General features: G+C 49.0%; 3 protein-coding genes across 4 annotated transcripts; 1 reads left to right on the top strand and 2 right to left on the bottom strand.

Moving 5' to 3' along the window:
- Positions 1-13: 13 nt before the first annotated feature.
- Positions 14-3,874, bottom strand: PREB (prolactin regulatory element binding). 2 transcript variants are annotated; one of them, XM_024764519.1, is made up of 9 exons: positions 3,499-3,872; positions 2,760-2,952; positions 2,352-2,569; positions 2,082-2,162; positions 1,855-1,979; positions 1,484-1,657; positions 1,278-1,350; positions 925-1,084; positions 14-749 (listed from the first exon to the last, which is right to left on the bottom strand). In XM_024764519.1, the coding sequence occupies exons 1-9, from the start codon at positions 3,631-3,633 to the stop codon at positions 655-657; spliced, it is 1,254 nt and encodes a 417-aa protein (XP_024620287.1). In that variant the 5' UTR covers positions 3,634-3,872; the 3' UTR covers positions 14-654. The 2 variants fall into 2 exon arrangements, with proteins under 2 accessions (XP_024620287.1, XP_024620288.1); XM_024764520.1 differs by lacking the exon at positions 925-1,084 and having other exon boundaries at positions 3,499-3,874.
- A 1,021-nt stretch (positions 3,875-4,895) lies between these two features.
- PRR30 (proline rich 30) lies at positions 4,896-6,092 on the bottom strand. Its single transcript, XM_024764452.1, has one exon. The coding sequence runs from the start codon at positions 6,090-6,092 to the stop codon at positions 4,896-4,898; it is 1,197 nt and encodes a 398-aa protein (XP_024620220.1).
- Positions 6,093-20,188: 14,096 nt separating this feature from the next.
- Positions 20,189-23,356, top strand: TCF23 (transcription factor 23). Its single transcript, XM_024764404.1, has 3 exons — positions 20,189-20,410; positions 21,112-21,354; positions 23,177-23,356. Exons 1-3 carry the CDS (start codon positions 20,189-20,191, stop codon positions 23,354-23,356), a joined length of 645 nt encoding a protein of 214 aa, XP_024620172.1.
- Positions 23,357-25,273: the final 1,917 nt, after the last annotated feature.

Below are 25,273 nucleotides of genomic sequence, written 5' to 3'. Positions count from 1 at the left end.
TCTGGAGCCTCAGTTCAGTCTTCGCTTGTTTATTAAATATCAACCTTTCCTGCCTAATGCGCTGAAGTTCATTTTCCCTTTTCTCAAGGCTAGGGTAGACTGTCCAGGAATTTACTGCATATTTGGCCTGGCTGGCTTGGAGCTACCCAACTGAACCCAAAGATGACTGCCTGGTTCTTCCTTCTGCCCCTTCCTTCTCTAATACCAAGTCCCAGGCCAGTGCTTTTGCCAGCAAATGCCAGGAGCTCACGTGAAGAGCAACTGGCCACGAGGCTGTAAGGGGAGAAGAAAACGACTGTTTCTGCAGGAAGGACAGCAGTGCCTCCAGGTTCTTGGGCATCTTCACATATTTCTGGAGAAAGGACAAGCTCAACTATGGAGCCTCTGGTAGGCAGAGGGAAAGAGATGGGTGGTGTGGCCTGGCCTTCAGACACCACTGTCCTGGGCGGATCCACAGATGACGAATGCAAGGTTCCCAGGACTCAGTGTCGCACAGGGCCACAGCCAAGCTTTAACTGGACAGGGCAGGCGTTGCCCATTAGTCTCATCAGAGGCAACCTCAGCTGTGGACCCAGATGGAGCGAGCAGTGGTAGGCCCACACTGGTCGAGAAGGTGGCAGTGTCCAGGCCCCTGGCTCCCTGGGAGCGGGGAGGCTAAAGAAAAGCTGGAAAGGCCCTCTGGAGCAGCAGGATGGTCATAACGATAAGCCCGACACACAGCAGCAGCAGCAGCCATATAGGAACACTCCCTGCAAGGCGGGGAGGGAAGGAGTCAGGAGGCAAAGGAGCGTCACAGCCCAGAGAGCAGAACCATTCAAGAAGGGGGTAGTGGCTACAGATAAGCATCCCATTCCCCAGGAGGCAAGTTTTCGCTACAGCGAAAGCTGGGGTGGTTCCCCCACCGCACCCACCCCGGTGACTCACGTCGTGAGGGCAGCAGGTGTAGCTGGCAACGGCTGTCAACAGCCACAGAAAACAGAGCAGTTTCCTGGGACCCAAGGAGCTCTGGACCACGACCCTTCTCAGGTAGAAAGGCCACATCCGTCACCACGATGCCATGAGCCTCCTTCACGTAGTACAGGCGCTGGGGACAGGAGGAAAACTAGTGAGGGAAGGCCCAACTGGGAACATTCCTTCCGGAAAACACGGCCTCTGCCCCCAGAAGACTTTCCCGCTACAGGCTGGGCCTGACTCCTTCCGGCACACTCAGTGCAGAAGCAGGCCTAGAATCCCCACCCCAAAGAGCCCTCAGGGCTGTGCCCACCTCCACGCATTACCTGGAGAGAGAAAGCTATGTAGATGGCAACAGAGCCAGTGACCGTGCCCAGGCCTAGGAAGGTGCCCGATTCACTGCAACAAACAATAAAACGCTCACTGTCCTGGAGTCTGTGCAGCAACAACAGTCCTCAGGGACTCAGGCAGCACGTCTCCCCGAGCTCCCCCTGGTCCCCCCATACCCAGCCAAGCCACCACTGTCTCACACCTGACGCTAAGGCAGGAGATGACTTCATGGCCACAGGACTTGGTCCGAAGGGGCAAGAACGTGGAGCCATCCCAGGCTGTGAGGTAGCAGGGCGGGGGCTGGCGCAGACGCTTGTGGGGGATCTGCACCGTGAAGAGTCGCAGCCCAGCAGGCTGGTCTGGAACCTGCCCAAACCTGGGGGCCGGGCGAGAAGCTGTTCAGCTCCTGGGGCCTGCCCAACCCTCCTCAGAGGTGTGTGCCCTCCTGCACCCTGGTGAGGCCTAGGGTAACACCCGACAGGGCTCCGACCCTCCCCAGCTTCCCCCCAGTCTCCTCCCACTCCCCCACATCTAGGCTGTGCCTCTTTCAGCCACCCTCTGGGGTCTTCACACCTGCAGGCCTGGTAGCGGTAAGTCGTGTTAGAAAAGGTGGGTCCGTTCTCTTGCCAGTGCAGCTGTGTCACCAGCTGATCCTTCTGCCACACGGAGGCCTTAAGGTCCCAGCCCACAGTTACCAACTAGTCAGGAATCAAGATTCCAAGGATGGACAGTTAGGGGATCCACTTACTGGGCAAGCAGCATAATCACCTCCTACTTTCTCCACCCTCTCAACTCCTCACCTTGCCATCAGGCCCCAAAGCCAGGTCCTCAATCTCCCCTTCGTGGGCTTTGAACTCCAGAACTTTCTCCAAGGTGGGTACCTGCAGCCAAACCACCACCATAGTTAGCCTAGGTACCCGGCAAGAGCGCAATGATACTCACCCCTCTTCTCTACTAATGGCCGCTCAGTGCAGGCTTCACTCACAAGTTCCCCAGAACCCATGTTCAGTTTCTCACAATTCTGGCCTTGCTGCTACTGACACTCATCCTCTAACCTCCCAAAACCACACCTTCCAGACACGAACGTAGCCATCCGTCCCTCCAGTGGCAAGCAGGGTACTATCATGGTTGAAGCATACAACTTTCTGCAGTGGATCAGTGCTGAAGTCTGTCTGCACCGCCTGCAAATTCTCTACGCTGAATTCTATCTCCTCCTGGTGGGTTTCAGCTCCAGACTTCTCTGCTGGGGCAGCCCCTTTCCTTTGTCGAGGCCCCTGCTCCTTGGAACCTGCAACACAAACAGCCTGCCAGGTTCCAGGTTTCTCAAGTAAGTAGTACTGGCCCCCTCTCTAGTGGTGAACATCGAGCTTCTCGCCTGCTACCGTAACCCCACTTCCAGCCCCACTTCGTCAGAGACCAAGATGAGAGAGATCTTACTTATTTAACCCTCTTCCCAAAGCTAGAGAGGGGGCTCTCACCTGCCTTCCCTGCCTTGTTTTTGCTCTTCTGCTGATGGATCTGGAAGCGCAGGAGCTGACAGTGGGCATCCTGCCCCGCTGCAAGGATGTTACCAGCCAGCGCCAAGTTCATGGTGGCCCGTGTCTCTGTGTCATGGGAGTGTAGTAAGGAGGCGCTAAGGCGCCCATTAATCTGCTCCAGTTGCAGAAAGTGCTGTGGCAGAGGGAACCAGGATGAGGTTCAGAGAGCACCTCAAGGGCAAACTTCCATCCTATAGTCTGATGCCCTACACCTTTGCTAACTACACTTTCTAGTTTAAAAGGCTTTTTGCAACCTTTTTTCTTTTCTGAGCCTCACGAATCTGTGCAGCAAGCAAGGCTCTAGTTTGCAGAACAATGTGACGGCGCTCAGAAGAGCGAAGAAACCTAGCTTCTATTTCACTCGCCACTGCCATCAGTCTGGCAGACAAGTCTATGTGGCCCCCCTGGAAAAAGCCAGGATAAGACCCCTGGTGCTAATCCTGAGGTCGAACTGAAGCGTTCGTGCTTAGATAGCGCTGTGTGCAGTTTTCACTTTACCTTAGGAGCCTCTCAATTGACCGGTGAGTTCTCGATTGAAATTCGCGCCGGGACGCCCGGCATGCCGGGGTTCCCACCCGGGAGGGGCCGGGTCCGAAGCAGGGGTGCGGCCCGCCCCCAGGCCCTCCCAGAATCGCCCTCAGCCCGTGGCGCGACCCGGCCCCAGGGGCACAGTACTCACCACGCCGTTCTTTATGCCGGTCTTGGCGGCGCCTCCTCCGCCCGCAGCGATGAGCAGCCCAGCGCTGGGGTCGATCTGAAGCGCGTACAACGGGAACGGGGCTCGGTACAGCTCTGGCGCCCGGCGCCGACCCATCCCGCTCGCCCCGCGCTTCACTGTCTGCGCCGAGGCACCGGGGACATGCCGCCCGGCCTTCGACTACTGCTCCGGTCGCTGTTGACCTTGGTCCGGTCGCCGCCGGGAGGACTCCAGACCCCTCTCACAGCCGCCGGGCTGCAGAAACTGTAACTACACACAAGGTTCCCTATCGCTGCCGCGGGCCGCCTAACCCGGTCTCGCAGACGCGCAAGGCGCAGGCGCACCGAGCCCGCACTCCTCGCGCAGGCGCAGAGCCGCCAATACGCGTCAGCACTAGCCGGCCGCGGGCAGGCGGAGCCCCAGCTCCAGGGTGCCGTTCTCCGCCCGCTTGTGAAGGCAGACTCCGCCATCTTTTTGCGGGGCGTTGGGGGCGCGCACCAGCTTCAAGGAAATGTCTTGTTCTGCAGGAGTAGGGTGGGTGGGGGCGGGGACGGGGTGTGCTAATAAAGGTTATGGGAGGTTAATAAGCCTTTAATAAAGAAATCCGTGGATTAGGACTTGTCCACACTTCAGGAGTGATACGCAGACTCGTCGAGCGCAGCCTTTACGTTTACCCAAGAGACGAAGTGATTTATCCAAGGTCTGCCTCGCACCCCACCCTCCTGAGGGGGCCCTTGGATTTCTGATCTCCAACGTGAGGACCCCGTGTTTCTCTGCAGTGAACGCTAGGCTTGCCCTTGCCTGCAAGAAGACATGTCCTGCTGCTCCCCTGGCCTTGTCGGCATGAGTCCTTTTAATCTAAGGTGCAGCCAGAGGAAGGGGCCCAGTGGCTTCATCTCTGGGGATGCCATTATCTGTCCCAACAAATCGAATTAAATGGGTGAAGGGCCTGGCAGAGCCCTCTGCACATCTCAGGTGCTCAGGGCTTATGGGTCCCTTGCCCTCCTCAGATATATGGCACTCACTCTCCTTGGTCATTCTGTTTCCTTTGACTCTCCTCCACCCCTTGTTGGGTTCTGGTCACCCTGAAGGTACAGCCACCCACAGGATCTGCTCAGCAAGACACAAACACAAGTTTTGCAGGGTCAGGCTTTATTGGATACACTGAAGGCTGAGTGGGGCCTCGGGTGCCCTTGGTCCTCTTCAGCCAGGAGAAAGCAGACTCCACAAGGGGCTCCCAGGGTTCAGGGCTGGAGAACATACCTGACCTCCAGCCAGCCAGCCCTTCAGAGTGTCTCGGGGGCCCCCTGAGATCTGGGGCCGGGCAGGGATGGTGGGGTTCGGAGGAGGTGCTCCAGGAAGCCTCCGTGGCTCTGGCCCTAGAGTGGTGACTTTCGGGGAATGGGCTCTGGAGAGGCAGGCCTCTTTGAGGCAGAGGAAGGTCTGGGCTTCAGGAAGACAGTGGCCTGTTTTGGTGCCTGAGTCTGAGACCCTGAACAGCACATGGAGTTTGGTGATTGAGGGCCTACAGACCTGAGGCTCCCGTACTGGGAGGGGGTGCCTGGGCCTAGATCTGCCTGGGCCTGAGCTGCTGGGGCTTGAGATGCCTGGGCTTGACACCCACGGGCCCGAGCAGCCTCTCCCCGAGGCCTTACTTCCTCCGGCCTTCTTTCTGGCAACAGATGCAAGGCCCTGGCCTGGCCCCGAGGCAGGCGGAGGCCAAAGCCAATGCCGATGCGCAGTGGTCCGGATTCCTGGCCCTGCGCACAGGGCAGTAGTTGGGGGAAAGCAAGTAGCCTGGGTCCAGTCCTGTACCTGGGGATAGGGCAAGAGGGGCTGCGGGGCCGCAGACACACCAGACAGACAGGGTACTCCACGACCGGGGCCTTGCCGGTTTTGCCTTGCCACAGGCGCTGCAAAAGCAGTAGCCGCAGGTCGTGGGCGATACGGCGGTGCCCCAGATGAACCACCAGGGCCTGGGCCAGGGCTCCTGGGTCCCTGAACTCTGCAGGGTCCCTCTCGCTTGCCACGCATCCCCCCTCCCCCAGAGGGGACCCTGTGTTCCTGTGCTGCTGCGAGTGCCATGTCTGGCTGTTAGAGTGAACCCCACGAGAAGGTAGACTGGGGCTTGGGGAGGTGAGAGTGGAGCTAGGTACGTCTTCGGGGTGGGAAGGAGACTGGCAACGTGAGCTCAGGAGAGAGGAGTTCTGTGGCTGAGAGGGAGAAGAGGAGTGAGTGAGAGTAGGAGATGGATATAGCCAGTGGGAGGGCGAGGAAGAACGTGGTGGGGAGAGAGAGAGGCAATTCTGATGAAAGAAAGAAGGGGAACTTGGGAGATAAGAGTAGGGATGTAGGACAAAGTCCGAATTTGAGTCAGAAGAGTAGAAATGGGAGCCTGCAGAGTGGGACCATGGGGGAGGAGAGCAAGGTGGGTGGGTGGGATGGAGTGATTGTTGGGGAGGTTGAGGTCGAAGGTTGCAGGGAGGGGAGTCCACAATTTGTGAGGAGCCCCGAAGGGGGCGCCCAGGGGATGCTGCGTTCTGTAGCAGCACTTGGTCCTTGTTTTGAGGCAACATTGCCTTGAATCCAGAGGAGAATGGAGTGTCAAGCCCACAGATTAGAGACCTGGCAGAGGCAGGACCAGTATCTCTGGGGCCAGAAGTGGCTGAGAAATCAAGGCCTTCTGTGCACAGAATGTGGTTCCAGCCTGGTGTTGGTAGGACTGTTGGTGGCAAGCCAAGGAGACACCCAGCCCTGGAGCACCAGCTTCTCTGGGTGTTCAGACGGGAGTTTTGCTCTAAACTTGCCTTCTCACTTCTTTGCAGTGGGCCAGTGATGAGGGATGGAGGGGATGGAGAATCAGGACTGACTCTTGGGAGCTGAACGACAGCAGAAGTTATCTGGGTGGGCCAGGGAGGAAGACACAGCCCATAGGATCTGTAGAGAAAGAAACAGAGTCCAAGATATTGGGAGGCTGGGTCCATTTCTGGCTCTGACTTATGTACCATGCAGGCTGGTTCACCAAGGCCCTAAATCCATGTGACCTTGGGGTCAGAAGAGCTGGCAAAAAGCTCCAGAGAAGGTAAGAGCTAAGGAGGAGAGGAGTAGGGAAGGAGGGGAGGATGGATAGGATGAAGTTAGAGGAGGGGGCTTGGGAGATGGGGACTGAGATGGGACTAGGAATTGAGGGTGTTCTGGTGCTGTGAGCTCTTACCAATGAGGGTTCCTCTGGGCTGTGTTTCTCAAGGCACTTCAGTGATGTGGGACCTGGGAGAGAGAGGAACAGAGTCAACAAATGGTGGGTACTCCCCTCTCTGCCCCCAGCGTCTGTCACCCAAAACTCACTCTGACCAAGAGTTCTGTCTGAGCCTTGCCCTCGGTCCTCCTTCAGCCAGGCGGAGGTCTTCTGTTACCAGGTTTTTGTTCTCCTAAACCTGAATCAGAGATTCTGCAAGCATCCTGGTTTCCTGGCACTCTGGTTGCCCTAATCCCAGTCTTCCCTAACGCTGATGTCCTCTGGCTCAGTCTGGCCCCAGCCAAGATGGCTTTTCACGCTCAGTAGCAGTGGGGCTAGCTGGTGAAAACCTCTGGGAGGTGGGCACTTTGTCCCAGCAGCCCTCGGGAGCTGGGAGCTGGGAGCCCCTCTTCCTGGGGCAGTTGTCCCTGGCATCTAGTGCCTATGTCACAGAGGTCGGGGGCTGACATCATAGACTCTCCTCTTCAAGGCTCTAGGACCTTCTCTCAGAGATCATCCACAGGCTGGCCCTTGATAAAACTGAAGCAAGCAAAATTCTCTGGGGCATTCTGTCTCTCCTTCAGGGCCTAGCCCCCACCTCTGCTCTCTGCCCATATACTTTACAGTTCCCACCACCTCCTCCATCCAGGCTTCTCCCCAACTGTACAGCCTAGAGCCTCCCTTCAACTTCTTGTTTTCTTTGCTTTCTGAGCAGTGGTTCATGCTCCACACCTTTTCCCCCTTGGGATAATGCTTATATGTTTGCTTTTTTTTTTTTTAGTCAGTTATGTTCTATAATGTTTTAGCTTTACTGAGGTATAATTCACAACTAAAATTGTAACACCTTCAAAGTGTACATAGTAAGTTCTCCCTTACTCCACCTTTTCGTTCTATCCAGGCTTTCCATGAATTGGCCAAGGCCCACCCTTGGACGGGCAATCTGCTTGCTCAGTCTACTGATTCAGATGTAATCTCATCTAGAAACACCCTCGCAGACACACCCAGAATAATGTTTAACCAAATATCGGGGCACCCCTTGGCCCAGTTGACACATAAAATTAACCGTCACAGTATATAAGTGAAAGATGAGATGCCTTTCCAAGGATCTATGATGCCTAGATTCAAGGAGACTTTGCCCATATCAGTATTTCCAATTGTCTCCTTTTTTTGGTGCCCTGGAGTTTTTTTCACCCCACGACTAGTCATCATAATAAAATTAGGACTGAGTAAGATGTACGGTTAGTATAAAGTGAGAGAAGGTTCTTATGAAGAGGTGAGTGGTGGGAAAGCAAAACCAGGCAAAACCTCAGTCATATCAGTTTTAGGAAGGAGCGAATATGGAGGCTGAGATCCAGCCTTAGGGACTGAGGGCTTCCTGGGATGCCAGACTTTCAGTGCTAAACCCAAAACAGTCCTAGAGAAACCAAAACTAAACCCTAGAACTTGAGTCCTCTTGGAAAAGATTCATGTTCCCCTAGGGTATGAGGATCACTGTTTGAAGATTACTGTTCTAACAAAAAATTTCTATAGTAACTTCAATTTACACTAACCACTCTCTCCCTTATTTTGTGTTAATTACTATATGCTTAGTAAAACTCTACTGACCCAGCAAATGGAAATACTCTAAGCATTTGGCATCCAAGTTGGTAACATGATATTTTAATGCAGTTGTTTTCTTGTTTGCTAGTTGTTTCCTATTGTAGATGTTATTTAACACACACTTTAACCACCCCCGACTACTCCAACAGTGGGCAAGAACACTGTGTTCAATTTCTTTCAAATGCTCTATAGCATGCTCTTTCCAGAAATCCACCAATGTTTGTTGAGAGGATGAATGAATGAGTAAATTGATAGTTATCTAAGTGAATTTGACCTTTGCACTTTGCTTTTTCTTTTCCTTTCTTTTCTGTTTGGGCCCTACATTATTGCATGGTAGGAAGTGGAAGGAAGGGGCTACTTACAGAACTACCTGAGTATTCTTGGAGAAATCATGATTATGAGAGAGGTGTCAGGAAACAGAGATAGGTAACTATTCAAAAAGGGAAAAACGATAAATTCTAGAATCTCAAATCAGTCAGTTTCTAGTTGCTTGCCAGGAAAATTTTAAACTGAATTATTGACAGAATGTATATAAGCTCTTAGAAAGGAAATGGATGATCACAATGGCCAGAGTGAGTTCAAGTAAAACAATTTGTAGAGAACATACAGCTGTCCGGAAGTGGCATATATATCGTGTCATCAGGGAAGGCAGTTATATCTAACTTTTCACTTTCTAGGATAAGAAGTGTGCTCTTGACCATGCCAACTAAAACACACAGCCTGAGATAAGTGCCAGAATGCCAATTTATAAACTTACCCTAGGGACTTCCCTGGTGGTCCAGTGGTTAAGAATCCGCCTTCCAATGCAGGGGACTTGGGTTCCATCCCTGGTCGGAGAACTAAGATCCCACATGCCGCGGGGCAACTAAGCCCGTGTGCCACAACTACTGAGCCCGCGCACTGCAACTAGAGAGCCCGCGCACCACAGCTAGAGAGTCTGCACGCCACAACTAGAGAGAAGCCTGTGCACTGCAACGAAAAGCCTGCATGCAGCAACTAAGACCCGATGCAGCCAAATAAATAAATATTTAAATATATATATATTTAAAAAAATAAATTTACCCTAAAAATGTAGCTCACGCGGACAGGAAATAATTAGCATATTCTCTCTCTATAGTCTATTTGGGAAGTTAAAATGTAATCAGAATCCACAAAATTGATTTACCATGAGAAATCATAGTTGCAGGGATTGACTTACTGCTTTCAACATCACCAATATTCTCAAATCATGTAGACAGAACTGCCTCGGGGTCAGAAATGCTTGTTTCAGAACAAGGAAAGTTGGGGCAAACTAATAAATTGATTGCCTGATAGCATGAAGCTAAGAGGTTAGTTTCATGCATCTCAATAGAAATACTCAAAGTCTGTTGGGTAAAGCTCTATCTTTTCTGACCAATGCTGGGAGGAGTATTATCAGGTTTGTCTCTGTGACTCTTCTTTTCTTACTCTTCCAAAGTTGACGGACACATTCTCTCAAACTAGCTACTATGAAGACTTGCTAGATGGGAATTGAAATGTGCACACCTGTGTTCTGACCCATTGTGAGTTGCTTTTGCAGTTCAGCAGTGCAATTTGCCTTATCCTCAAGTGCTTGTTTGTATCTAAATATAGTCCTTAAGTACTTACCACATAAAATTTCCCACATTACTCTTACTTCCTACTTTGTAAATGAGTTTTCAAAGGAATTATAATAATCCCCATGTATATTGATTTCATCAAGGTTTTGACAGAGTGTTGTGGTGGGAAAATGTGAGCCAGCCAGTGGAACCATTATTGCTTTTTTGCCTTTTAACTCTTCTTGTTCTTTGAAGTATACAAATAATGCACAAATAAATTCATTATACAAAATCCTAACAATACATACGTATACAGAGTAAAATTTAAAAGTTGTCCTTGACACTCTTCCTATTTTTACTCTCTCCAGGGATGTCCACTGTTTGTCCTCTACTTTTGTATATATATAATATTTGAGTTTATTAATTATAATTCAGTATCTCTGCTTATGTATCTCTGTTTAATCTATCAGTTTCTGAAAGAGGTGTGTTAAAATAAACTATTAATTGTTGATTTATATATTTCTTCTCACATTTCTGTTAGCTGTTGGTTGATGGATTTTTGAGGCTGTGTTAATAGGTGCAAAAATACGTTTATAATGATTAAGTTTTCTTGTTCTGTTGTTCCTCTTATCATTTAGCAAATCACATAACCCAGCTTTCTTCTCCAGAAGTTGGAAAATGAACATGAGGGCAAAATCGAAGAAATGAGAAGGAAGAAAATAAAAATGATAAGGCTAAAAATTAGTGAAATGGAGACTTTAAAAGAATAGGGATTCACACTCATTAGGATGGCAATTATAAAACAAAAACAAGACAGAAAACGGTAAGTGTTGCAGAGGATGTGGAGAAATTGGAACTCTTGTGCACTGCTGGTCGTAATGTAAAGTGGTGTAGTTACTATGAAAAACAGTATAGCAGTTCCTTGAAAAATTAAAAATAGAATTATCGTATGATCCAGCAAATTCATTTCTGGGTATATACCTGAAAAAATCAAAAGCAGGACCTCAGAGAGATATTTGTACAACTAATGTTCATAGCAGCATTATCCACAGTAGCCCAAAGGTGGAAATTACCCAAATAACCAATCGACCGATGAATGGATAAACCAAATGTGATAAATACATACAATGGAATATTATTTCACAAAAAATGACAAATACTGTATGATTTTACTCATATGAAGTACTTAGAATAGCCAAATTCTAAGTACTTTCTAAGAGACAGAAAGTTCAGGGGTGCTGGGGTAGGGGAAATAGGGAGTTATTGTTTAACAAGTATGGAATTTCGGTTTTGCAATATGAAAAATGGTCTGTGGATGGATGGCGGTGATGTTTGCACAGCAATGTGAATATACTTAATGCCACTGAACTGTATACTTAAAAATGGTACATTTTTATCATAATTTTTAATAAATAAATAATTTTTAAAGCTGCAGAATATTAAAAAAAAAACAAAGGCTAATAATCTAGGCATATTTCTGGCAACACTGATCAAGGACAAAAAAACAGATGGGTGCAAATAAAATACAGAACAAAAAAGGGGAAAATATCTAGAGACATAATGGAGATTGAAAAATAATAAAAGGGGGCTTCCATCTGGGGTTGGAAGTAGTGACATTTCCAGGGCATTCCTATAGCACTAGAGGCACTAGAAGAAAGGAGAAGCATGAGTACTGTTCCAAAAGGAGAGGGAGAAGCCTGCTCTTCTTGTCCCCTCCCACTGGCCCCATGGTCACTCAGATGGATCCTGAGCTTACCAAGTACTTCTTTTTCAAATGGACCTCAAACAGTATCCAAGAGGTCATTGTTCCAGGTGTAGATGACAACTCCTGGGAGATGGAGCTCAAGTTCTAGGTTGAAGATGATCCTACCCTACATCCACTTCCTCTCCACATCTCTGTGGACAGAGCCAATACCCATGGAACCATGCAGGGGCTTCTTCTTTCACCTGAAATAGTGGGGGCTGATGGTGCGCTGAAACAAAACCCAGGAGGAAGAGAATTTGTCATTAGTACTAGAGGCCAAGGAGCCACAAGGCCCAACTTCCATTACTTAGACCAGTTCCTGGGACCCTACCTATGTCCTACTCAAGAAATAGATATCCCAAACCAACTTCAAAGGAGAACGCATGACAGAAGCCCTGCCTTCACCCATCTGCTGCCTGTGTTCTCCATGAAGCCCACTTGGACTAATGTGGCAGAACCTGCCCTGCTATATCCATGGCCTGGCTGCCGGGGATGAAGCCCAAGACTGGGACAAAGTTGTACTTCACACGGCTGTCCACACACATGCATGCAGGTGGTCCTGTAGCAGCAGAGATAGCCAGGCACAGCGTGAACCTTTGCTGTGCCTTATAGATGAGTCTCAGCACTCAGAACCGTAGCTGCCTTCAAGATAAGGCTGCTGAGGCCCAGTCTGCCTGCTCTGCTGCCTGGTAGGAGACTTGTGCAAGATGTTAGAGCACTAGAAATGGCCCCTGTACCCTTTGGCCTGGGAAGCACCACCCCTGTACATCAGTCTTACCCTGTCTGGGTTCACCACCTGGGGCTTTGTGGGCACTGTCTTTCACTGTGTAAGTTTTCCTTTCTACTCTAGCATCCCTGCTGAGGATGCCACCCTGAGGTGAAAGTCCGAGAAGTCCCAGGTTAAACTGGCCATGACTTTGCACTCCTGAGGAGTGAGCATGTAGGTAGAGGAGCTCCCTGAGGGTGTCCAGGTCACCTAACTCTGGGAATGCACTTGGGCACAAGAAGATCTCTTTCCACGTGGCTGCAAGTGTGGATTTATCTTTTTCTTCCTTCCTACTCTGTGTCCTGGCTCAGAAAAGTTGGAGCCAGATTGCCCTCCTTCCCTGATAGGTAAGTCCCTACAGAAGGGAAGCGATCATACCCATTTACCATCTGGCAAGGGCTTCCATGTGTTCCCCTAGAAGTCTGGCTTTGGCATTGACCTGATTACATTTCAGATGGGCTCTGAATGGAAGCTTCCGGAGAGGCGTACCTTAACAAAAACTGAATGCATTCTGAGAAAGACAATATTGAACTGAAAGCCTAAAAATACTTGCCACTCATTCTATGAGCCACTTCTCATCTCACAGATGGTTAGAATGCAAGAAACTCTGGAATGCCCCATTTGTCCCCTTACGGTGGTGTTTTCTGTGGGTGACTTTTCAAAACTGGTCTGAGGGTCTTGGGATGGAAGACTCTTAGCTCCTCACTTGACTCTTAGCTCATCACTTGAAGTTGGCATCTGATAACTTCGGAGTAGCTACACGTATATGGGAATAACAAAAGACAGTTCTGTTATGTCTGAAAAGTATGCAGTTTTTGCTCTTTCCATCCAAATGCCATTCTTCTCTCTTGAGGGCATGGTGAACAAGTCGGTCAAGATTAGAATGATCTTTGACCCCCAAGAGGATTGCCACAATAGTTTCTTATGATTCTGAGTTTCAACAGCAGAAAAGTTCAAGTACAAGGCAGGGTTCTTATGCCCCTTAGAAGGTGTGGCTGTCTCAGGCAGAGCTTGGAGATGTTTCTTGTCAGTCTCATCCTGTGAGTCCTGCCACAGAATGGTCAGCCTGTTGGAGTCATTTGAAATTTGGGTTTTCCCAGAGGCCCAAGGCCTTGTCCATTTTGAGCCAAGTGTTGCTTTTAGACATGCGAACTGCCTGGCCATTCTCAGAGCTCTGCACTGTTCTCTTCCAAGAGAACTGCCCAGATTTTTTTTTTTTTTTGCGGTACGTGGGCCTCTCACTGTTGTGACCTCTCCCGTTGCGGAGCACAGGCTCCAGACACACAGGCTCAGCAGCCATGGCTCACGGGCCCAGCTCTGCGGCATGTGGGATCTTCCCGGACCGGGGCGCGAACCCGTGTCCCCTGCATCGGCAGGCGGACTCTCAACCACTGCGCCACCAGGGAAGCCCTGCCCAGATTTCTGAAAGAAAATTCTTGCTGTATAGGATTTTTGGTTTTTCTCATTTCCTTGATGACCTATTTCTAAGAGCATTCTGTACATTAAAGTGTTGGAATTCCTAGATGAAATGCATAAATTCATAGAAAAATATAAAATACCAGATATTTATAAGAAGAAACAAGGAGCTTAAACCAATCAATAAGAAACTAAAATTGAGATGAAGGTTAAAATTTCTTCACCTCTTTACCTAAGAAAACACCCAGGCCCAGTGGTTTTACAAGTAAGTTTTACCAGACTTTCAAGGAAAAGTTAATTTACATCTTATATAAAAAGTTGTTTTAGAAAATAGAAAAAGAAATATAGCCAATATTTTATAATAACTATAAATGGAGTATAAGCTATAAAAATTTTAAATCATTATGTTGTACATGTGAATAATTTATATTATAAATTATTCAATAATTTATCTTTGATATAAATATTAATTTAAATAGTATAAATATTTATAATATATTATATTATAAACAATAATATATTATAAATCAACTATGTCTCAATTTTTAAAATTAAAAAAATGAAAATAGAAAAAGTGAAGTCGTATGAAGTTGCATTGTATGAGTTTAGTGTAACCTTGACTCTAAATGCAAATAATGATAATTAAAGAAAAGAAAATTATAATCTCATTTCACTTATGAAGTAGCTGTAAAAATTCTAAGTAATGTATTTACTAAATGAGTCAGACAGTGTATTTTTAAAAAATGAATCACATGCAGGTGGGATTTTTTCACAGGAACTCAAGGAAGATTTATCATCAGAAAATCTAATGACATCATTTAGCATATTAATAAGCTGAGGGAGAAAAATCACAATTAATTCATGATTATGCAGGAAAAGGATTTGATAAAGACCTACACTTATTGATGATTTTAAAAACCTCTTAGCAAACGAGGAATAGGGTAGTACTTCCCTAACTTGGTAAATGTCATATGTCAAAAACCTACAGCAAATATTACGTCTAATGAAGAAATATAGATACATTCTACTTAAGATTAGGAGAAGAAAAGGGTGTCCACTATCACTATTTTTAAAAATTTATTTCTTTTTTATTTTTGGCTGTGTTGGGTCTTCCTTGCTGCACGCGGGCTTCCTCTAGTCGCGGTGAGCAAGGGCTACTCTTCGTTGCGGTGCGCAGGCTTCTCATTGTGGTGGTTTCTCTTGTTGCGGAGCAAGGGCTCTAGGCACGTGGGGTTCAGTAGTTGTGGCACGCAGGCTCAGTAGTTGTGGCTCACGGGCTTAGTTGCTCTGCAGCATGTGGGATCTTCCCTGACCTGGGCTCAAACCCGTGTCCCCTGCATTGGCAGGCAGATTCTTAACCACTGCACCACGAGGAAAGTCCCACTGTCACTATTTCTGGTTAACAGTATTGGAAGCACTTGTCGATCCTCTAAGGAATGATGAAAAAACAAGTATAAAGATTGGAAAGGAAGAGATAAAATTGTCATTATTTTATCTGCTTAGAAAAACCAATGGAATCAACAGAGTATTAAGACCAATAAGAAAGCTCAGCAAGGTTGCTGGATTCAGGATAAACTTTTAAAATGTAATAATATTTCTGTATAGCAGCCATAATCAGCTAGAAAATATAATAAGAATAAGAGCATTCTCAAAAGCAACAAAAACTATGAACTACTTAGTTGAACAAAACTATTTCACTTAAGCAAGAACACACAGATGATCATACTAAGTGAAGTAAGTCAGACAGAGAAAAACAAATATCACATGATATCACTTATATGTGGAATCTAAAAAATGATACAAATGAACTTATTTACAAAACAGAAATTGATTCACAGACGTAGAAAACAATCTTATGTACCAGAGCAGAAAAAGGAGGGAGAGATAAATTAGGAGTTTGGGAATAACGGATACACACTGCTATATGTAAAATAGATAAACAACAAGGACCTACTGTATAGCACAGGGAACTGTATTCAATATCTTGTAATAACTTATAATGGAAAAGAATCTGAAAAAGAATAGTTATATATATATATGTATAACTGAATCACTTTGCTGTACAACCCAAACTAACACAACATCGTAACTCAACAATGAATCAATTGTTATTGAATCAATACATCAATAAAATTAAAGAAAAAAAGAATACACAGACATTTGCGGAGTAAACTACAAAATTAATAAAGGATATAGAAGATGTTTGAAATAAAATGAGAGATATTTCATGTTTTTGGAAGGATTGACTTCAAAGTATAAAGGTGACGATCCTCCACAAATTAACCCATGGATTCAATGAAATCCCAATCAGAATTTCAGTTGAATTTTTTAGAAACTCAGCAAACTTTCTCTAAAATCTATATAGAAAAATAAGGGTCCAGAAATAACTAAGTCAACCTTGGAAAAAATAAACATTAAGAGAGGAGTTTTATCTCGCCAAGTATTAAGACATGCTACAGAGTCATAATAATAAAGCAGTGTGATGTTGGCTCAACCACAGACAAAAAGATCAGTAGAACAGAGCAGAGAGCTCAGAAATTGACCTATATATAAATACGGGAACTTAGTATGTGGTAAAGTGGGAGCTGCAACAAAACAGGGAGAGGAGGCACTGTTTCATAGATGATGTTGGGAAAACAGTATCCCAAAATGGAGAAAACAACAGAATCTCTACCAAGCTCCATACACAAGGGATGCTCGAATTCATCAGTTGTCAGGTAAGGACAATTTAAAACAGCCCTTATAAATAAGATGGCCCTTTACAGCTATTCAACTGTAAAACTAGGAATCTGGTTAATACTAGGTAGTGGTGAAGATGTGGGGCTCTAGGGCACATGCAGTGCTGCTGGACGTGCAGACACTGTGGCCATTCTGGATGGCACTCTGGGAGTACCCAGCATTCTGCTCCTGGACGTGTGTTTTTAAAAATCTGACGTGAATCCATAAGGAGGTATGCGATGGTATTCATGACAGCATTGTTTGGGGCGATAAGGAGTTGGAAACAATCTGGATGTCCATCCCTGGGGCTCTGGGTGGTCAAAATGTGATGGGTGCACACTGTGGAGTATCCTGCAGCAAGTTAGAAGCAAAGGACTTAAAAACATAGGATGGAATGGAAGAAGTAACAATGTGATCTGAGACATAAGTAGTATTGTATTATATATTTGCAATATAAATGCATTATCATTTTAATGATTTTTAAATCCATTCACGCAACAATGCACATGGTTCAACGACATGCATTGCATTAGTTATCTATGGCTGCTTACCAGATTACCCCCAAACTTAAACAGCAATCAGCATGTATTATCTCACATGGCTTCTGTGGGTCAGGAATTCTACAGGTTAGAGCAGCTTAGCTGGTTGACTCTGGCTCAGGGCCTCTCATGGGTTGCACGCAAACTGTTGCTCAGGACTGCAGTCGTCTAAACGCTGAACTGCTGCTGGAAGGCCCATTTTTGAGGTGGTACACATACACACATGGTTGCTAGTTAGTGCTGGTGTGGTTGATAAGCTTGAGTTCCTCACCACTTGGGCCTCTCCTCAGGGCTGCTTGAGTATCTTCATGACTTAACGGCTGGCTTCCCCCAGAGGGAGCGATCCCAGAGAGAGCAAGGAGGAAGCTGCAGTGTCTTTTATAACCTACTTTCTCAAGTAACGCACTGACATTTCTGCCACGTGCTACCTGTTAGAAGCAAGTCCCTAGGTCCAGCCCACACTCACGGGGAAGAGGATTATGCTCCACCTTTTTTTTTTTAATTTTTATTGGGGTATAATTGCTTTACAGTGGTGTTAGTTTCTGCTTTAAAACAAAGTGAATCAGCTATACATACACATATATCCCCATATCTCCTCCCTCTTGCGTCTCCCTCCCACCCTCCCTATCTCACCCATCAAGGTGGTCACAAAGCACCGAGTTTTATTTTTGTGTATGGTGTTAGGAGGTGTTCTAATTTCATTCTTTTACATGTAACTGTCCAGTTTTCCCAGCACTACTTATTGAAGAGGCTGTCTTTTTCTCCATTGTATATTCTTGCCTCTCTCTCACCTTATCAAAAATAAGGTGACCATATGTGTGTGGGTTTATCTCTGGGCTTTCTATCCTGTTCCATTGGTCTATAACTCTGTTTTTGTGCCAGGACCATTCTGTCTTGATTACTGTAGCTTTGTAGTATAGTCTGAAGTCTGGGAACCTGATTCCTCCTGCTCCGTGATGGTAGCCTCATAGAATGAGTTTTGGAGTGTTCCTCCCTCTGCTGTATTTTGGAAGAGTTTGAGAGGATAGATGTTAGCTCTTCTCTAAATGTTCGATAGAATTTGCCTGCGAAGCCATCTTGTATGCTCCACCTTTAGAAGGGAGGAGTGTCAAAGAATTTGTGTACATAGTTTAAAACCACCACAAAAAGTAGACATTAAACGAAAGAATATACATTAAACAGTTTGGAATGGCTGCCTATGATAGGGAATAGGATAAAAGGGAACAGATGGAAGGGAGGGAGCGGGGGAAGGAGGGAGAGAGGAAGGCTAACAAGAGGCCCTGCGTGGACCAAAGATGACAGTGTGCACCGAATTCTCTGCATCTGGAGTTAAAAAAAAAAAAAAGTAACTCAGGGTGCATCTTTTCCGTCTCCTTTCTATATAAGCACAAAAACCTTTATACTCTTTTTTTTGGCCATGCCATGAGGCATGCGGGATTTTAGTTCCCCAGCCAGGGATCAAAACTGTGTCCCTGCAGTCAATGGCAGAGTCCTAAACTGGAAGGGAGGACTGGCAGAAGGGAGTCTGCCAGGGAAGTCCCTAAACCTTGATACTTATAGCTTTTGTTTTTTGGTGTCTTCTTTTAAAATCCTGGCTGGGATCTTATTATACATAGTCATCTACAACTAGGTTTTTTCACTTCACTGTGCATCTTGGAGAGTTTTCCCATGTCACTATACAGATGTCTGCTTCTTCTTATTACTGCATATCATTCCACAGAACGGATATAGCAAAATCTATTTAATCACTTCCTTATCAATGGACATTCAAGTGAATTTTACTTCTCTTCTGTTTTCCTTTCTCTCTGGTTGGCTGAATGTCTGTCTCTGTACATCCACCTTTGTTCCTCTGTCCTCTCTGCACTTTCCCTTTACTTATTCTGTCTCCTCTGGAGTTCAAGACTGGGGGATGAGGGACGTGCAATGACTCTGCTGCAGGCAGGGGTGGTAACCTGAGGGCAGGCAGGGCCGACTGTGGCAGGCTTGCTATTCCTTCGGCCTGCCTCCTCCTAGCTAGCAGAATGGAGGATCTCATGCAGCTCAGTAAACATCCTGGTCCTTGCCTTCAAAGACCTCGTGCCTAGCAGGGGAACAGACATGTGAGTAACCCACCCAAGGCAGAACGGTGTAGGGTGAGGAGCAGCCTTCCATGTCTCACTGACTGCCTGGGCTTTCATCCACCGCCATCACTTACTAGATGTTTGGCACCGGGCAAGTTATTTCACCTCCTGATACCTCAGCGTTCCCATCTGCAAAATGATGATGTAAGAGTCTTTTTTTCTTAAGACGTTGATCTGAGAAATAAGATAATACATGTAAAGTACTTAGCACAGTGCTTGGCATGTACTGATCTAGAACACTGAACTCTTAGGAAGCTAGCCAGGGTGTGGTTGTGCGTAGAATGGGGTACCAATAAAACAGGGAGACGTGGGCTCTGGGTTCTGTGGGGTTGGAAGAAATCCTCACAAATCCTTTGGACATAACCCAAAGGATGGGCAGCTTTTCCCGGGGCACAGCTGGAGGGAGGTATTCCAGGGGGACAAAAAGGGAAAAGTAAAAGCACTGAGGTGGAAATAAGAGGCATGTTTGGGGTATGGGGAGTAGCGCCCTCTGGCTGGAAGGTCGTTTTCACTGGCAAGGGGAGGAAAGGTCCTTTCAGGGATGAGCACAGCCAGGCTTCTGGCACAGGGAAGGGAGTTCAGGGCCCTTCCATGGACTTAAGCCCCAAAGCAGAAGCTGCAGGTCTATCCCAGGACCACAGTCAGGGTCAGGCCGGGATCCGGGAAGGGAGCTCCCTTCCCACCGGCCTCCTGCCCTCTACAGCAGGGGCCTCCTCCCAGGGCCTGGCCACTCCCCGCATCCAGCACCCCCTCCCTCAGCCGGTTGGGAGGCAGTCAGGAGGCTTTTCGCGGGGGCTGTGCCGGGTGGGCGGTTTTCCCAGAGCAAGGAGCGGAGCAGGACTGAGTTGGCGCTCGCTTCCTCAGATATAGCCGTCGCCGTCTGGATGACCAGCCTGCCCCGCTAGCGTGAGCCCAAGGGCTTCCTCAGGCCCTGTGTTCCGGTCCTGGGGGCTGCAGCAGCATACCTCAGGGGTGTGGCATGTCACAGAGAGAGGCCAGAGGGGCACTGGCCATGCCAGGAGTAGGCAAGAGCCCGGCCAAGGCCACACCGAGGTCGCTGGCAGGCACTGACAGGAAGAGGAGCCGCCTGAGCAGGACAGGGCAGGACCTGTGGGAAGAGACCAGCTGGAGCAACCCAAGATGGAACAGGGCTGCCCCAAGCCCTCGAGGGGCCGGCGCCAGGAGGCTGGCTCGTGGCCGGGTAAGAAAGCCGGGACCTGAAGAGGTAGCTGGGAGAGGCAGGCATGGGAGGGGCTGCAACGTCACATGGCAGAGCCTCGCTCATGGTTACTGTCCTGCCCAAGAGAGGGGACATTGGCCAACTTCCGCTTCAAGGCTCCATGCTTGGGCGGTTGGGGAAGTCAGAGCGGGTCTTAACCAGAGCGTGGCTCAGAGAGCTGGCCCAACTCACTTGTCTCAAGGAAACTGAGGCCCGGAGAAGTGTCATGTTTCCCAAGGTCCCAGAGCAGCCGTCAGCGACAGTGCCAGCACGCTTTGGTGTCCTTTCCTCTTTACCACAGTTGCCTCTACATCTCAGGACCTGGCTGGGCCTAGGGTCAGCCCTACAGAGCAGGACAGGGCTGTGTGCTCCCTGTGGGCCCAGGGCATCCTGATAAGCAGGATTCAGACTTAGGTGTGGATGCAGCAAGGGCCAGGCGGAGGCACAGTGGAGGGTGGGAAAGAGTACAGGACTCAGTTCTGAGCCCAGATGAGGTCTTCTCTCCATTTCCTCTGCCGTAAAGCGGGGCCAGGCTGAGAGCAGACAAAGAGGGGACGAGGCCCTGGGGTCCCTGTCGTTTGGCATGTTACCACTCTGGCAGGAGACCTTGCCCTAGGATGCTCTTAGCAACCAGGGGCAACGGGCGTCCGGTCAGCCCCACTCACCTGGGGTCCTCTGTGCAGAGTGAAGCCAGTCCTGAGAACGCCGCTCGGGAGCGGAGCCGGGTGAGGACCCTGCGCCAGGCCTTCCTGGCCCTGCAGGCCGCTCTGCCTGCCGTGCCTCCCGACACCAAGCTGTCCAAGCTGGACGTGCTGGTGCTGGCCACCAGCTACATAGCCCACCTCACCCGCACACTTGGCCACGAGATGCCTGGCCCCGCCTGGCCACCCTTCCTGCGTGGACTCCGCTACTTGCACCCTCTCAAGGTAGGTCACGGGCCCGGGGTCTTGGGGAAGGGGGTTCGGGATGGGGGATACTGGACTTGTCCCCCTGCCCTCGGCAGAGCTGATGCTGGGGCCGGCTGCTTCCTGCTCTCTCGTGGGAAGAGGAGCTGAGGCTGGCTCTTGGGACTGGAATGGTAATGTTTCTCATGGGATGCAGTGGGAGTGATGATTGGAAATGACTTCTTGAGAATATGGTTCCTCCAAGGGGAGGGAAATTCTTAGAGGCCCCAAGACTCCGGGGCACTTAGTGGTAGAGGAGAAAAGGGAGTAGTTTCCAGGGCTGGGGCCTGGGAAAGAAGACACACCTAGGAGATTCCTAGATTCCAAGGGGCGCTATGCCACTGTACAGTGCCTTGGTGTCCTTTGGACTTCTGTCTCAGGAGGGATCCCCCTTTGGAGAACAAAGCTCTAAGAAAGCATCACTCTAGAAGTAACCAAGCTGGGTGGGGGAGTGGCAGGGGCTGGAAAAGGGGGAAGGAGGGCTTCCTGCATGCATCACTTACCACACTGTCACCTACCTTTCCTGAACCTCAGTTTTATTATACGGAAAGGGAAGATAACATGAGTCTGACTTTGCTTCCAGGGTATGAAATGAGATCATGAAGGAGAAGTATGACTAACGGTAATCATCATCGCAATAACAGCTAACATCATCTGGGGGCTAAAGTTATGCCCAGAGCTAGACTAAATGCTTTAGTGCAGTTTTATCTTTTAATCCACACAAGAACCAAATGAGGATTAAAAAAAAGAAAATTAAAAAAGAAAAAGAACCAAATGAAGATTACTTTACAGATGAGGAAACTGAAGCTTAGGTAGGTTAAGTGGCTGAATGCAGTTCAGGCCCCGGGGGTGGGGTAGAGCACGCCGTAAGTTGCTGACTGGGAGTGTAGCTGTTATGAAGGGTCGTCTTTGCCCTCTGAGGACAGCAACTTTATTTCTATGGAGGATAATCTTCACCATCTCTCTTCCTTCAACATCCTAGTTCTGAAATGTCTTGAAACTTAAGATATTTTTCTTTCACATAAATACAACTAAAATGCAAGAATTTGAGACATTTCAGATGGGGCAACTCTGAAATGCCAATGGTGGCACCTGGTGCAGTGTCCCCGGGTGGCACAGTTGCTTACTCAGCTGTAAGATGGCAGCCACGGTGAGACCCTCGCAGGAAGCAGGTGATGCGTAAATACGTTGAAGAATGAACAAATGAGAGCCCGGCTAGGTCTAGCACTCTGGCAGCTGGGTGGGGTGGGTTAGCTAGCCAGCAGCAGTGGCCCTCCGCCCCCAAGTGGGGGGCTGTCAAGTGGAGGGCAGACCTCAGAGCCAAGTCAACCTGGCCTTTTCTGGGACTGGCCGCGCTCCTGCTGGAAGGAGGGACAATCCTGGGAGGTCCCCTGCTTAGGGGGAGGGGGCAGCGCTGACATCTGGGGCCGCAAGCACTTGGGCCCGGCCGGGACTGGGCAAGAGAAAGGGTCAGGACTGTTCAGTGTCAGGAAGAGCCTGTCCTTGCCCCACGCTGCTGCCCTCCCCACTGCCCAGGCCCTGGCTGCTGCCATCTCTGCCGCCCGCCTCCCTCCCCACCATCCGGGGCTCCTCTTGGGGCCCTTGCTTTTCTCTCAGCCAGGCTCAGGTGGTCAGGAGAATTTGTGAGGCCATGAGTGGCGGTGAGCCTGGGACCGCTGTCATCGGAGCAGTCGCGGGGACGGGTCTCGGGGAGGGAGGCTAGGGAAGGCCCGGTCTGGGGTGCCGAGGGCTACGAGGGCTGTGCCAGTGAGCATGACCCTCATCTCTTCCCCATGTCTTGCAGAAGTGGCCGATGCGATCGCGTCTCTACGCCGGAGGCCTGGGGTGCTCTGGCCTTGACTCCACCACAGCCGTCGCCTCGGGCCAAAGAACAAAGGAGGCAGAGACCGGGACCCAAGTCTCTGGAGAGGCAGACGCTCTTCTTCTCACCAGGCCGCTCTCACCGGCACCTGGTGACAAGTGATCATCACAGTCGCTCTCTTCTCCTGGACTGTGACTCAAGCTTAGGGACCTGGATTCTCTGCCAGGCCCTGCCTGTCTTCATTCTGCCTCTCACCCATCGATCTGGTTCAGGCTCCACTCCCAGGTTCCAGCACACAGACATGGCAGAGCGGTGGGCAGCTCTGTGACAGAGAGTACTCAGGAGGACCAGGGAGCAGATCCTCATCTTGTCCCCCATGGGTGATGCCCCAGTGGCTCCCTTGTGGCAGTTACAGGGAAGTGGGCAAGGAAAGGGTCTGACTGAGTTGGAAGCTGAGTTAGGGCTCCGTCCCTTGCTTTTCTCCCCTAAGGTTCCCACAAACCCTCTGGAGATTTTGCAAGAAGACAGGCACTGCTGCACGTGCATAGAGGTAGCAGCTGAGGGCTGCGGGTGCCGATGGGAAAGCCAGGGGCCAGACAGGCTCTCGGCAGCTGTGAGTGTGGACAGAGCTGGGCCGGGGTCACATAGGTAGAGAGGAAACTGAAGAAGGGAACATACTTTGTTATTGCACGGCAAGATGCTTACCCAACATCAGGAATTTAGGAATTTTGTATCTGCATTATGGTCTCTCCAGCTGCCCCTCATCACTACATTTTCTCCCTCTCTGGGCCCTGCACCCTTCCACTCTTCTCTTGTTATGAGTTATACTTACAGGTTAAACCATAAAGCTTACATTGCTTACATTCCAGTATCCAGAGAAACTTTTACATAGTCCTAGCTGCCTAGTTTGAGATTTTATCCCAGAGGCAGCTCTACCTTAACTGAACCAGGCAGCACCTTAAGCCCTTGCGTTTGAAGGTTTTGCTAGACTCAGTTACATCCTTGAAGGACCTGAGAAGGAGAACGTGTATCTTTTCCAGGGGATAATAATTACAATCTTCCATTATATTAGAAACCTAACCTCCAGGACAAACAAGATAGGCCTGGGTTCACTGGGTTCCTTGTATGATTTTGGCCGAAGGCCCCACTGGCTCAGGAGTTATTTCTACAATCTGTCTACAACGAGCTCCCTCCGGCCAGCTCCTCCCCACAGGCACTGCCCTCCCAGGCTCTCCCTTAGTCCCGCCATGGGGGTGCCAGAAATCAGATAGTGCTTTAATGGAATTTATCTCTGGCCTTGTAGAAATAGTTTGAGGAAAAATCAGTGTCTATACATACAGAAAGTAACTTTCCAGATCAGGTGTGGCTTCAGATCAGGTACCTAAAGTCCAGACACAGAAGGAACCATCTTTTTGTTAAACTTCAGTGCCTCAGAGTGGGAAGGCACGGGTCAGGCCAACTAGAGTCCCAGCAGGGGTAGCCTTAGACAGACGCCACCACTGCCATCATGAGAACGAATGAGGTTCTGGCCGACTGGGCGTGGTCGGAGGTCTGAGCTCTGGTGTGAGGAACTGCTATTCCTCCACAGGGCTGGCCAGGACAGCAGGGGAAAGGGGGCTGAGGGGGTGACTCAGCAAATCGGTGTGGAGGCACAAAAGCAGACACAGAACGTCCCAGCCGCGGCAGCATGAGATGTGGGAGAGCAGCTGGACTGTGGCTGGGAGCCATGGCGAGAAGGCCTCAGCCAAGGCCAAACTCATAAATCTACCAAGTCTCTGCTGAGGAGCCCGGAGAGCTTGTGCAGAGCTGCTTCTGGGCAGCTGGACGGGGCCAGGCAAGGCAGAGACCAGGTGTGGGTGGGCACTAGCACAGTGTTCTTCGCAAGACCATAAAAGTCCAGCTCGAATGTTCTATGTTTAAAGCCAAAAAGCAGTATCTTCCTTGTTGAAATTGAATGTGGTCAGAAGAGGAACGCATGAGTTCCCTCATGAGCTGGTAGCACACAGTCTCTCTCTGGGGATGAAGCTGGGAAAGCTGGCTTTGGGTGCGCATTGGGCCCCCCCCCCCCACAGCACGGAG

The sequence above is a fragment of the Neophocaena asiaeorientalis genome, unplaced genomic scaffold (genome assembly GCF_003031525.2).
Source record: "Neophocaena asiaeorientalis asiaeorientalis breed wild unplaced genomic scaffold, Neophocaena_asiaeorientalis_V1.1 scaffold345, whole genome shotgun sequence".
Lineage (NCBI taxonomy): Eukaryota > Metazoa > Chordata > Mammalia > Artiodactyla > Phocoenidae > Neophocaena > Neophocaena asiaeorientalis.
This window is presented reverse-complemented; position numbering and strand designations above follow the sequence as displayed.